Source organism: Vombatus ursinus, unplaced genomic scaffold (assembly GCF_900497805.2).
Source record: "Vombatus ursinus unplaced genomic scaffold, bare-nosed wombat genome assembly UNPS02009835.1, whole genome shotgun sequence".
Lineage (NCBI taxonomy): Eukaryota > Metazoa > Chordata > Mammalia > Diprotodontia > Vombatidae > Vombatus > Vombatus ursinus.
Genome location: NW_020949613.1, coordinates 24830694 through 24845049, shown reverse-complemented (window position 1 = coordinate 24845049; position 14356 = coordinate 24830694). Strand labels below are relative to the sequence as shown.

General features: G+C 35.7%; 1 protein-coding gene across 2 annotated transcripts in view; it reads right to left on the bottom strand.

Moving 5' to 3' along the window:
• Positions 1 to 14356, bottom strand: part of SENP6 (SUMO specific peptidase 6) — a 116341-nt gene that overhangs the window by 30410 nt on the left and 71575 nt on the right. For both annotated transcript variants that reach the window (XM_027852919.1, XM_027852920.1), the window contains 4 exons: positions 12996 to 13141; positions 10240 to 10621; positions 2712 to 2944; positions 649 to 819 (listed from right to left, as the gene is read on the bottom strand). In XM_027852919.1, the coding sequence (XP_027708720.1) occupies positions 649 to 819; positions 2712 to 2944; positions 10240 to 10621; positions 12996 to 13141 (932 nt within the window). The remainder of the gene's footprint in view (positions 1 to 648; positions 820 to 2711; positions 2945 to 10239; positions 10622 to 12995; positions 13142 to 14356) is intronic.

Here is a 14356-nt window from a genome sequence, read left to right as displayed (position 1 = left end):
TCTCCCCCCATTAGGTTGTTTAGCAATGCTTCATCAAACAACTCCTTCTAATTGCTCAAATAAAGTTACCTTTCTAGGTTTCTCTGGACTCTTGTGTTTGTATTTCAAAGTTCCTACTTCTTTTCATCAGATATGCTTGAAAGTCATTATTCCATTAAAGGTCCATTTTTCCCCTGTAGGATTACTTAGTTTTGCAAGGTTAAGTTATTCTTGGTTGCAAGCCTATGTCTTTTGCTTTTTGAAATACTGTATTTCAAGACCTCCTATTTATGGTAGAAGCTACCAGGTCTTATGTGACCCTGATAGTAGCTCTTTGGTACTTAAACTGCTTCTTTCTGGATGCTTGCAGTATTTTTTCACTAATTTAGGAGCTTACATTTTTGACTATGCCATTCCTGGGACTCTTCCTTTGTGGGATTCCTTTCAGGAAGGATCAGTGGATTCTTTCTATCTGTACTTTGCTCAAGTGACAAAGCAATTCTGAATCAACTGCTGTACTATGTACCGAATTTGAAGTTAGGAAGTCTGAACTTATAAAATCAAAGCAAATTATTATCATTGTATACTGGCTGTAGACACAGAGAGAGATTTTTACATTGCAATTTAAAATCTCACTTAGATACAATAAAAAGCAAAGAATGTACTCACAATTACAGGCTCTGCTACCATACGCCGCAGAGTTCCTATTCGTATACTTCGACAATTCAGAATGACACTTTCAAAGTGACTTTGGAAATTTAAAGGCGTAGTATCAACTAAAGTTTCTGGAGAAGTAACTTTACGACGTTTTAGGGGTGTATTCGGTACAGAATTGCCGAACTGGAAGAAAAGAATAATTTCTTGCTTGAGTTCTTAAAAATTGGCCCCAAAATGATCAAATTCTATGTTCATGAATAACATCCAGGAGAAATTAAGTTTTTATAACATAATTATGTTCATCCGATAATATCCTAACTAAATGAAGCTTATGTAGTACTCTCTAAGGTACTACTGAATTTGAGCCTCATGACAATCTTGAAATCATGTCAATCCTCAACATTCAAGTGTGTAACTTTAGTGACTTCAAGCAGTTGCATGAAAATGAAACTCATTGTTTTCTTTCACTCCCATCCTCCCCAAACTACCTGTCCTTCCTCCTTTCTGTTGAAAGTACCACCATCTTTGCTGTCATTCAGGTAGACAACCTCACATGTAAAATCAACTCAAAAGTGTAGTTGATTCTTATTCTGCCACATCTTTCCCATCCTTACTCTTCTTTCTGCTCATAGCCATTATCCTAATCCAGGTATTCATCACCTTTTAGCTAGTCTATTGCAGTAGTCTTTTATTAGTTTCCCTTTCTATTTTACCCCTTTCCAGTCTATCTTTTTTACAATTGCCAAATTAGTATTTCTAACCATTTTTCTTTTCTGTTCAAAAATTTTCAAGGACTTTCTGTTGCCTCTGTATATTCTGATAATATGCAACTTTCCCTAACACAATAATCATGAGAGTTGCTTTTTTTTAATATTAGAAGTAACCTGATTTTCAGTGTTGGCAACTGTATACATTTGTGGCTACCTGCAATAGAGGGAAAAAAAAGGAGGTGTGATGCGTGTTAGTCTGTGGAGTAGCTGTTATTCTACTAGATGCTCCACTGCTCTTGTCTGCCTTTAAGACTTCAAGTTTTATGTTGCAATTACGCCCCTAAAGCACAGCTCAAGTACTTTGGGCACTAAGCCCACTAGTGCAAAGTCTGTAATGTGGCTTCGAAAGAAAATAAAGGTGTTAGATAAACTTCATGCTGGAATGTCTGCAACAGCTGTTGGTGGTGAGTTTGGCATAAAAAAATCAATGATTTGTTCTATCTGCAAAAAGGAGCAAAGTATTTGTGTATGATGAGGGGATTGACAAAAAGTAAAAGCGACCAAGTTTGTGGGTCAAGGAGATGATAGTCACCCCCACTCTCTCAACCCAAGATTTGTACTTCATCAAGGAATAGTTTAGTCAAAAGGGAGATTAGAGATGGCAGGTTGTTATCAGAATTAATATTTTGTTAAAGTATTATATGTAGAAAAGTGTGTGTAACAGCATTCTAGCTGAAGATTAGTTTTTGGTGGTCACAGGAACCTACCCCCCATTTCCTACAGGTTCAATATATATCAGCATTTGTGTTTTTTACTTTTGTGCTGTTTTCAAGGAATGTAAGAACCCCTGTGAAAGTTGGGGATTAACTGTAAGTTCTACTATCCCTATTTTATAGATGAGAAAACTGAAGTTCAAGATATATTCAATGATTTGCCATGGTCACACAGCTCCTAAGTGTTAGAAGTAGGATATGAACTCAAGCCTACCTGACTCAAGAACAAAGAGATAATAAACATTATTTGGTTTGATAGTAAACCATAGCCAAAATTAGTGTATAAAAACTGAAGTCCTTAAATCAATTTATAATTTTTCAACATGTCTTCTCTTTGAAAAACATGCAAATTAGTGCATGATTATTTAAATTAAAAAGGATCTTTTCTTTTCAAAAGGATAACTCCTTTAGAAACAGAAACTCACACTGAAAATTCAGGTATTTAACCTAAGATTCAGAGTATACTGTGTGCTGAGCACTCTATGTTCCTTGACCACAAGGAGCTTAATCCACTCCTCATAACCACTGTGAAAGTAGATGGGTACACCTACATAGTGTTCTGAATCCTAAGCACTCACTAAGGACCGAATACCTGATCTTTCATTCTTGCTTTTCTTGGTATTGTGACCACCAGTTCTGATTCTGTTGCAGTACTTCTCCCTCTATGTTCTAATCCACAGCTATTTTCTTTTAGTGCAGCTTCTACTTTTCCTGTAGAGGGTGCTGGGGAGGAACGTGCTGAATCTGCAGGTCTAGGTGATACACTTTCTCTTCTATTAGTATTCCCACTGTCAATGTCATCCTCGTCATCACTGGACAAAATTACTAGAAGAGAAATAGAAGCTTAAGACATTTTGCTTTCAAATTTTGTTTTGAAAACACAAAGAGGTTATGATAGTTGGCAAATATGCTAGACAACATTTGCTTTTTCCCAGGCATTATCCACTACTACTCTGAATGACTGAGTAGTTAAATCTAGGAGCAGTTAAAGCAGAAACAGAGAAAGAATGGTGACATTTTCTAAGAAAGGTCAAATCTGCTCTTATCCTTCTCCCCTCAAATTATAATACAAATGAAAATACAGATGCAAATTATAAGCAACTCTCACAGGAGAGATGTTATTGGGGGAAAAACTAATTAGCTAAAGAGGAATGTACCTGAAAATCCTGAGCATGGTAATTTGTTGATAAATAGTACTACTAATTTCTTTGTGAATTATTCCTTACTATTCCTTTGGAAAACAAAAACTTCTATTTTGTAGGACAAATCATTAAACCTGATGGTCAGTTTTCCAGGTAGGGGAGACAAGATTCCCCTTGAAACCAGAAGAACCTACTTAGGGTCATGGTATGTAAATACAATTTGACTCCATATTTATTTATTAAGCACCTGAGCTAAGCACTAGAGATAGAGATGTTTTGGTTTGTTTTTGTTTTTTTTAAATTCTGGTACTGAAGGACTTTAGGAGGAAAAGGGAGGGATATAACATGTATACAGACAAAATGTTAAGTTAACTGAGGAAAGGGATTGTCTTCACTTCTGCACTTATATCACCGGCACTTGGTAAACATTTGATAACTTTTGTTACTTCATTCCCTTAGCCTTGTAATTAAAGCCCTATATAACTTGGACCCAACCTATCTTTCTTTCTTTCTTTTTGCTGAGCAATCAGGATTAAGTGACTTGCCCAGAGTCACACAACTAGTGTTGTATGCCTGAGACCACATTTGAACTCAGGTCCTCCTGACTTCAAGGCCACAGCTCTACCCACTGTGCCACCTAGCTGCCCCCAACCTGTCTTTCCAGGCTCACTGGACATTATTTCCAACCCCTCCCCATAATGTGATTAATGCAGCCAAACTGGCCCTCTTGAGGCTCCTCACAGAGGAACACACCACAGCATATCTCTTAGCTTTTACATGGGCCCCCTATGCCTAGGATAAATTGTCTCCTTACCTTCGTCTCAGAGTCTCCCTTCTATTTTAAGATAGATCTCAAGTACTATTGTTGCCATGAACTCTCTCCTGGTCCCCTCCAATTGTTAATGCTTTCCCTTTCCCAAACTACCTTGTATTTAGTTGATTTGAATTTTTATCTATTCGCTTTTATATTTACGCTAAATATATTGTCTCTCCAGGAGACTATATGCTACTTATTGCTACTTCATTCTTTTTATTTGTACCCCCTTAGCATTAGTTTTTGTATTTGCACCCTCTAGCATTAGTTTTACTAATTTTTTTTTTTTGGTTGCTGTTCTTAAGTCTTGGTCATGTCTAATATGAGAATTTGTTTTGTTCAAATATGTATATTTTTATAAGGCATGTTTTTTTTTCCTTTTTAGATAAGGAAAGATGATGGGAAGAAGTAGGAAGGAAAGAAAAAAATGTCTGTTAACAGAAAAAAAATTTTTTTAAAGAAGGACAAGACACCAAAGCCAAAGTTTTGAAGAGTTAGGGATTTTAAGAGATGAAGTTGGAGAGGAAATACATTTTAGGAATGGCACACAGCCAACACAAAGCACAGTGACAGAAGAAGAATGTCAAGTTCAAGGTAAAATCTGGCAGGAACAAAGAATATATAAAGGGAAATAAATATGGAAAGGAATGTTGAAGCCAGAATGTAGGGTGCTTTAATGCCAGGTAGAACAAATAATTGAAACATTTATTAAATGTTTAATAAGCAATTGGGATGCAAATACAGAAGTGAAGACAGTCCCTGATATCAAGGAACTTATATTCTAATAAGGTAAGACAAAATATGTAAGGGGTCTGGTGGCTGGGAGAGATATACTGATTTGGAAAATTACTGAGATGGCTAGCCACAGGGGAGTAGACCGATACACCATTTCAAGGAGCAATGATTCGATTATATTTCCAGACCTAAGGGTGGGGGGAAAGAAGACTTTGCCCAATGGCATGCCAGCTGAAGGATGTATATTTTATCCTAAAAGCAACAGAAAACCCTTGAATATTTTTGAACATAAAAGGAAAATGGTTAGAAATATTAATTTGGCAATTGTAAAAAGGATAGTCTAGAAAGGAGTAAAAATAGAAAGGGAAACCAATAAAAGATTACTGCAATAGACTAGCCAGAAGGTGATGAATACTTAGATTAGGATAATGGCCACAGGCGGAAAGAAGAGTAAGGATGGGAAAGATGTGGCAGAATAAGAATCAACTACATTTGTAAATTGATTTTATATGTGAGGTCATCTACCTGAAAGACAGCAAAGATGGTGGTACTTTTAACAGAAAGAAGGGAAGACAGGCAGTTTGGGGAGGGTGAGAGTGAAAGAAGACAGTGAGTTTTATTTTGAGAATTTGAGATGCATATAGGATATCCAGATAGATGTCTAGAAGTCAACTGATAATGTAGGACTAGAGTTCAGGAGATAAATTAAGGTTCAGATCTATGGATATTTGAGTATTTGTAGAGGGATGATAACTAAATTTATGGAAAATAAAAATCATTAAGAGAAAATGTATAATGAGTAGAGAGAGCGCCTAGGACTGAGCAATGGGGGACACTATGCTTCACAGGCAGAAAGATGGACAGGGGTCCAACTCTGGGGACTGACAATGACCACAGAACAATGCCACAAGTGCTAAAAGAGAGAGTATCTATGAAAAGAGGGCTGTTTGAAATGACAAAAACCCACAAAAAAGGTCAAGGATGAAAAAGTCACTAGATTTAGCTGTTCAGCAGGGTGAAAAAATTAATACTGGTGACACTGGACAGGATTTCAGTCAAGTGCTGGATTTGGTAATAACACTACAAAAGACTAAGATGTGAATAGGAGAAAAGGAAATGAATTCTTTCTATGAGATTGTTGGTAAAAGGAGATTATCTTGAGAAGATATCAGGTTGTCAAGGTTGTTGTTAGAGATGAGAGAGACCTGGGAATACAGCACAGGGAAGGAGCTGGTAGAAAACTAAAAGTGACTAAAAAGGACAGGAAGAGGAAGAGATGGGATAAAGTTCCTGAAAGAGATAAGAAGCAATGAAAATGAGAATACCAATAAAGGGGCTAACCTAGGCAAAGAAGACTACGTTGGCTAGAAATCGGGGAAAAGAACAAAGAATAGAGGATGGTAGAGAGGGGCTTTAAAAAGAGAAGAGGGCTCTGTAAGTCAATCAATCAACAAACATTTATAATATCTATTATGTATGAGGTTCTAGGGATGCAAAAACTGAAGTGAGATAGCATCTATCATTGAATTAACGTTATACAGTCTAGTACATGGTCAAAGACCTTTAGATAGAGGATATTTACAAAATAAATATATAATTGAAGGTAGAGGATAAGTGGGATACTAACAACAAATAAACAAGAAAGGTTGCAGAAAGAGATGGCACTTGAACTGAGATATAATGGGAGCTTAGGGATTCTAAAACATAAGAGATAAGGAGGGAAAGTATTCTAGGAATAGGGGAGCTTGTACAGACACAGAAATGAGAAATGAAATATTTTGTGTATAGGTGAAGCAAGTAGGCTCATAAGTTTGGAGTAGATATGCTGCATCAAGATTGCAAAATGATTTAAATACCAAATAAAGGAGTTTATATCTTTTCTTAAAATAATCATGAGGAACCCCAAAGGTTTCTTGAGCAGGACAGTGGCATGGTCAGACCTGCACTTCAGGATTATCAGTTTAGTAGTTGTATGGAAGTTGGATGGTAGAGGGAGAGAGGGTTGAAGAAGAGAGTTCAAGTTAAATAGTGCAGCAGAGAAGCGATGAAGGTTCAGACAAGGGTGGCTGTAGTATGAATAGAAAAAAGGGGAACACAGTAAGATGAGATGGAACTGAGAAAACCTAGCAACTGGATACAGGAATGAGATAAGATCGGAAGATCTTATTATTGAGTTTTCAAAACTAGAGGGCTGGAACAAATGTTGGTAAATAAATACAGGGAAGTTAGGAGGAAAGGGAATTTAAAAAGAAAAAAGTTCTTTCCAAGTGAAGATTTCAATTAAGGTGTTGGAGACCTCAAACAGGAGCTTAGGAAAGATGAGAGTAGAGTTGGATACATAGATTTGTGAGTCAATTGCAGGAATAATAGGGGAAACTCATAGGAGCTGATGAGATGAGTACAGGCAGTGAAGAGGAAAGAGCAAGGACAAAGCCCTGAGATACACTCATACATAGGAGGAAGGACATGATTGTCTGGCAAAAGAGACCAATGATTCATTAGACAGACAGAAGGAGAACCAGGAAAAAACAGTGTCACAAAAAACCAGGGAAAAGGTAAGGTACATATGATTATGTGACAGAAGCCCCAGTCTTTGTAGCAAGTCATCAAAGTGAAGATATATCAGAGGACTTATGGGCAGGCAAGAAAATTACCCTCTACAGTGCTCAGTATACATGCAAGTATCTTACAAAGACAATGTACTGAAGCTTTAAGGAGGTGAGGAAGAATAAGGACTAAGGCCAATTGGATTTGGCAATAAAGAGGTCATTGTGACCTTACAGAGATTAATTTTAATTGAGTAGGAGTAGAAGCAAGATGAAAAAACAGACTACATTTTTCTCTCTTTAATTTTCTCAAAGAGGAGGCAAAGTTATCTGTTGAAAAATGGGGTGGCAAAGGCATATGGTGGTGCTTAAAGAGGCTAGAAGTTTGAAACAGCAGCTAGAGTTTGATATAGCTAATATGGGCAGAATAAAAAGATTACGGTGCAACGGTGATTGCTTCCAAGCTCTGGATCTAAGAGCCGTACCTACCAGGAACCCTAGATGACAGAGCATGGCATAAGTGTTTAGATGATAGCATCAGCTTCCATACCTTTTTGACCCAAATACCAGGAAGTAGGTGTGTGTTTATATGTCTCCCTTCCTCCCTTTCTTCATGGATCTAGACTAAACTGACAGTAAATACCGGCATCATAGCCACATTATAAACATTATAAAACCTAAAAGTCTAAATGTAGAGGAAGCAAAAATAGAAAGAATCCACCAATCTCTCCTCCTGAAAGAAACTCCAAAATGAAAACTCTCAGGAACATCAGTCAAAATCCAAAGCTTTCAAGTCAAAGACAAATACTTTAAACAGCCAGAAAAAAGAAAGAATTCAAGCATTGAGGAGCCACAGATCATAACTTAGCAGTCAATACTATAAAAGTGCAGATAACTTGGAATATAATATTCCAGAAGGAAAAGGATGTAGACTTACAACCAAAAATAGCCCAATAAAACTAAATATAATGCTATAGGGGGGGAAATGGACCCTTAATTTAAGAGGACTTCTAAGCATTACTTGAATGATGAAAAGACTAGAGCTGTGTAGAAATTTTCAAATTCAAACAGAGGAGTTGAGAAACAAAAATGTGAACATTAATAAAAAATTATAATTGATTAAAAAAGGATAAGCTGCTTTCATTCTACTATAGAGAGATGACAAGGCTCAGAGGAAGTTAGAGAACATTATCTCATAATCAGATTGCATAAATATAAATAAGAAAAGGGTGAGGAACAATCAATATTTCAAACTTACTCTCATTTGAACTTCTTAAAAAGAAAACACACACACACACACACACACACACACACACACAGAGAAAGAAATTTCAACAGGGAAAAAAGGAGGAAAGATGGAGAAAACTCAAGGGGGAACTAGAAGATGGATTAAGGGAAGGAGTAGTCCTAAGGAAACCAAACTCTAAAGTACCAAAATATTTAGAGCTCTTTTTGAATTGGGAAAGAATGGGAATGGGAGGGGTAAGGGGGTGTACTCATGTATTAGAGAATGGCTGAAAAAATTCTGGTATATAAATGTGATAGAGGATTATTGGTTTGTAAGAAATGATGGAGGGGATGGTTTCTGAGAAACCTGGGAAGACTTGTATGAACGGAGACAGTGGAATGAACAAAATCAGGAGAACAGCTTATACAATGTCAGCAATACGGTAACGGTAAACAGCTGTGAAAGAATTAGGACACCATCAGCGTAATGATCAACCGCAATTCCAGAGGACTAATAATGAAACATACTACCCACCTCATGATAAAGAGGATTCTGATTCTATCTGTCTCTGTATATGTCATGGCCAATATGGAAATTTATTTTAACTGACTATATATGTTTGTAATGGTGTTTGTTTTTCTTTGGTTCTTGGTGGGGATGAGGAGGGGGCTTGGGGTGGTTGAAATGAAAAGGCAGATTTTGGCTGATAGAAAAAAATAATACAAAAAAAAAGAATTGACAAAAGGGAGTTTCACAAAAACTTGGAAAAGGCTTGCATGAATTGTGAATTATTAATAGTACTGTGTAAAACACCTGGGATTTATTAAAAATAGTGACTAAAATATCTAGACATTTTTACTTAAATATTCAATTCCAGGGATATACTCCAAGGTCAGGTGGGAACCTGACCCAAGAGGTCTAATAACAAAAAGAAAAACTACATATACAATAAAATATTCCTAATAGCACTTTTATGGCAGCAAAGAACTAGAAACAAAGTTGATGCCTACCAACTAGGGAATAGTTAAACAAGTCATGATATGATTGTAATAGAATATTACTTCTTTAAGAAAGATTAAGATGAATGTAGAGAAGAACTGATTCTGAGTGTAGTAAGCAAAACAAGGAAAACAAACACAATATCTAAACAATGTAAATGGAGAACAATAAAGCAATTGAAACAGTGTTATGAAACTACAAATATCAAGCTTCACCCTAAAGAAGAGATAAGAGGACGAAGGTTCCTGCAGAAGGTAGGAGATTAGAGGGTGGAATATGGCATGTAATCTCAGACTTTTTCAATATATTTATTCTGCTGAAGTTATTTTATTTGTTTCTCTCTTCCAGTCTATGTTTACAAAGGATGGGTCTCTGGAAGGTAGAAAGGGGATACACTGGGAAAAGTTGGTGATTTTAAAACAAAATGTATCAGAGTGATTCATTAAGAAAAACATCTAACTTTCTCTCCTATTATTCCAATCAAATAAGCAGCCTTTTATCACTTGCCATATCTTCCTTTACTTAAATTGAAAAAGGACAAAAATCCTCAAAAAACCAAACCGTTTTAAGACTTAAGGGAATATCCTAAGAAATGATTTTTTATTTTAGAAAAAGGGTTTAAAATAAGAAGAGATACAAAATAAAAACATACTTACTTGGATCATTTAGATCAGATGGTTTTGTATTCCGTTTTCTTAAGTTTGTAATTTGGGGTATTTTTGCACCAGGTAAAAGGATTTTTCCGTTTGACTGTAGAAAATTCTGTCCAACATAATCATGACTCACAATAATATCAACTGGAACCTTTCCCAAAGTATTGCCATAAAATTTTTTGGCATTTAGTCCAGTGTTTTGAGACTTTTGTCCTCCTGAATTATGATGAATGGATGTTCGTGATAAAGATACTGCTGCTTCATTTAATGCTTGCCTACAATTTCTTTGTAAATCCTTAGAAAAAGTAACCCCGCAGTTTTGGCATTTGGTTTGATTTTTTCTTTCTTTCCCGCACTGTGGACAATATTCAGTTTGTGCAGAAACCTAAAATTCCCAATGAAACAGGAAAAAAAAAAAAAGATGTCTCCATCAACAGCAAAACATCTCAAAACATCTCAAAAATAATGCCCCATTTACTTTTACTAGCAGTATACCAACTAAGAATCTTGTAAATTGGAAAAAAAAAAGGCGAAAGTCATACTGTTAAGATTATCTTTTTGGGACAAAGAGGTAGCTCAGAGTCAGGAAGACCTAGAGGTTCAAGTCTCACCTTTGACACATATTGGTTGTATGACTCTGGGCAAGTAACTTAACCTCTCACTGCCTCAGGGCATAACAAGTGCTAAACTGCACTGGTAGAAGAATTTCTTTAACCGGACTTCCCTATGTCATTGAAATTAAAGGCCTAGTTCAGAAAAAAAAAATTGGGATGGGAGAGGTTGGAGGCTGTTCCATAAAATATATTGGCTGAAACTTCTTGAATACCCCTTATATGTAGTCTGACATACAAAATAAAATATATAAGATCACGAAGGAAATCCATCAAACTGTAACATAATGATCAAATTGTATTTAAAAAAAAAAAAAAAAAAAAAGGCCATGAATTCCCTGAAATCTAACCACAAACTCCTTGGGTTCCACAGACTTTAGGTGAAGAGCTCCTCATATAGTCCATTACTCCCTGTGTAGGCAGAGGTACAGTAAGCCCACAGAGTCCTTCCATGGGGTTAAGATCCATAGAGATTGAATGATTTAACCAAATACACACAACTGAGCCAGAGGCAAAGTCAGGGCCATTAAGTCAGAGTGCATCTCCTCATCATATTGCTCTAAGGCAAGCCCATATTTTCCCATTTGTACAAATAAAACAAATTTGCTCTAATTACCCTTAAATAAGTTACTAGTGATACATATAGATTAAATGAAGATAATTTAATGAGATGGGCCACCCCAATCTTTCTCTCCAAGGAACATAATTTGTTATAGTAAATGAAGGGACCCTGAGAAGAACATAAATATATTCAGCAGAGGAAATTCAGAGCTGTCCTGCTGTGTTGGAGCAAGGGTGACAATTACCATAAGAATATGGTAGCTGAGTGTTAGTGGTAAGTTTCCATGTCAAACTATTCAAATGATTTTCTGCAAACAACTACTAAGTTTCTGGAGTATTTCCTAACAATCTTAAATATACGGGGTGAACATTCTAAGAAGAGAAATAAAAATATCTTGAAATAGTTTAGATATCAGACCACTCTTGGAGTATAGGGATCTGAACTCAACTCTGTTACCTTTTTACAAACCAGGAAGAAATTGCCCAATATGCTGAATAAGACAATACCATTAATAATGCACTATTATAATTTACTGTATTTAACACTTTTATCACATTTAAATATTGAAAAATGCAAGGTAATCAAGGTATCATAAGGAGTTTAGGTCAGCAGAGAGTTTAGAACATAATTTTTGAAAACGCAATGTAGATTACTGAATAAGTTTAAACTTGGGTTTAATGATGATGTAATTCTCAAAGAGTTTTCAACAACCATTAATCTGGAGTTAAAAAAAATAACACAAATTACTAAAATAATTTTGTTCACAAAAGTATAAACTTTGAAGATCAGTTATTTAACCCATTTTCATTTCTCAATGCAAAAATATAGTTAACGTGCTACTTTCTATTAAGTACCAATGATGTGTTATCTCATTAAACAACATTAATTCCTGAAACAAATACCATATAGACCTTCTCTTAATTCAAACACCAACACTTCAAATCACCTGGGATAATATGACTTAAGGAAATGTGATTCAACAATAATCTTCAAGTAATCAAAGGGCTGTATAGAGGCTGATGACTCAGAAGAAATAAACAAACAATTGACAGAGGGGATTTATGTTAATTTTAGTGGAACCCAGACCAATGATTTCAGAACTCCTACACTGTGTACAAACTCCCTTATATAAAACATTTAAAGAATTACCTGTGGGGTATTGAGAAATTAATTGACTTGCCATAATCACAGCTAGTTTGTGTCAGAGGCAGGGGACTTGAACCCAAGTCTTGACTACAAAACCAGACCTACATCCACTATACTGTACCACCTCTTAAGAGCACGTATATGAAATGTACTGCTAATAAAGGGAATTTTATCTTTTCCTTCAGAATTAAAAATAGTCTAAAACTCAAATGTGTTTTCAATGGTTGAAGAAAATGGATGGTGAAGGGGACACAGCACAAAGTGGGGGGAGGTGGGAACCTGTTAGAATTTTCTCTCAAAATCTTATCCAGTCATGTGATTCTAAATTGAATGTTTTAAATATGCCAACATACAGAATCTAGACCCATATAAAATACTTAAAAAAAAGTAAAATGCTTAAAAAGTTTCAATAACAACACTGCTTAATTTCTCTAACCCACCTCTAAGTGGGTTAAATTTTTTTTTGAAGCAGGAGACAGCTGGAAATCAGACTGGTGTGAATTGCAGTGACGTTTTGGTTGTACCTTCCTCTTGATTTCAGACTCTGACTCTGATTCAGACTCTTCTGTTTTCTCTATTATGCTTTCTAAAGGAATATAAAAAAGAAAAGAAACTCATTTTTATACTTCATCAGGTGGTAATTCATAGAATAAAAGTAACTTAATTTTTAAAAAAGCCTCAATAAGTTAAATATGAATTAGTCCAGTATTAATATGAATGTCGGAAGACGACATCTCAGGTCATTAAACTGTAAACACCTGGAACTTCATTTAGCTCCATGTATTTACATTATGCTCTTTCTCTCATCAGGCCCTCCTCAGTTAGCCAATACCATGATAGTTCTCCCACTACTCTCTTCCTTATCTATAGTTGAAGGGATATGGTAAAGTGTAATTTTGCATTCCAGCCTCCACCTCCAACTTGGAAATTAGTTCCCACCCCTGGGGCTCTCCACTTCTAATTGCTGAGCATTTACCTTATGCTGCCTAGACTCAGATCCACTACATGATTTCTGTGCTATATAACCTTATGTGTACATCCATATCTCCTTTCCAACTTGAGTGTTAAGTTATCATTCAAGGCAACCATTCTTCAAGGGGATGTGTCAATCAATTGTAATATGACTCTAATCACCAATTCCCTCTGACTTCCTTATCCAAAATGCTCCTCCCTGGACACCACTTCCAAGAGAGTTGTCTTCTCTTTTAGGCACTTACTGTAAGGGTAAACTGTCCAATATAACTTCATTAAGTTCCTGAGGGCATCACTGTACTCTGAATTCATAATCATTTTTAGAACTTGGGTTGAATTCTATTCAATAAACTATATTTTTAAAAGTTTCCATAAAAAATATAAAATACATTCCATGTAAAATACATCAAATGAAAAACTTTGGTATCCCGAGGATTAAAATGGCAACTTTCTTGAAAATCCAAGTATACTGAATGACTCAGCCCCCCAGTGGATCCCATACTATGTTAAAATTTTTAAAAGGAGAAAGGCTTGAGAAAGCCCTTTTTTTTGTTTGGGAAAGCTGAGGGAAGAGAAAAGGAAAAATGCTCATTGAAATATCCAAGTTTAAGAATCACTATCTTTTGGAGGGAAATATCTAATCTAAAACCACTCTTCCAAAAATGGAATATTGTCAGAACTTTTTTCTTCACTCTTCAATAATTATCTCTCCTAAAGTCTGAATCCAAGGTCTAGATATTGAACTACATGTAAATCATAATAGTAATAATAATGATGCACTTTACAAATATTACCTCATTTGATCCTTACCACAACTCTGGGAGGTAGA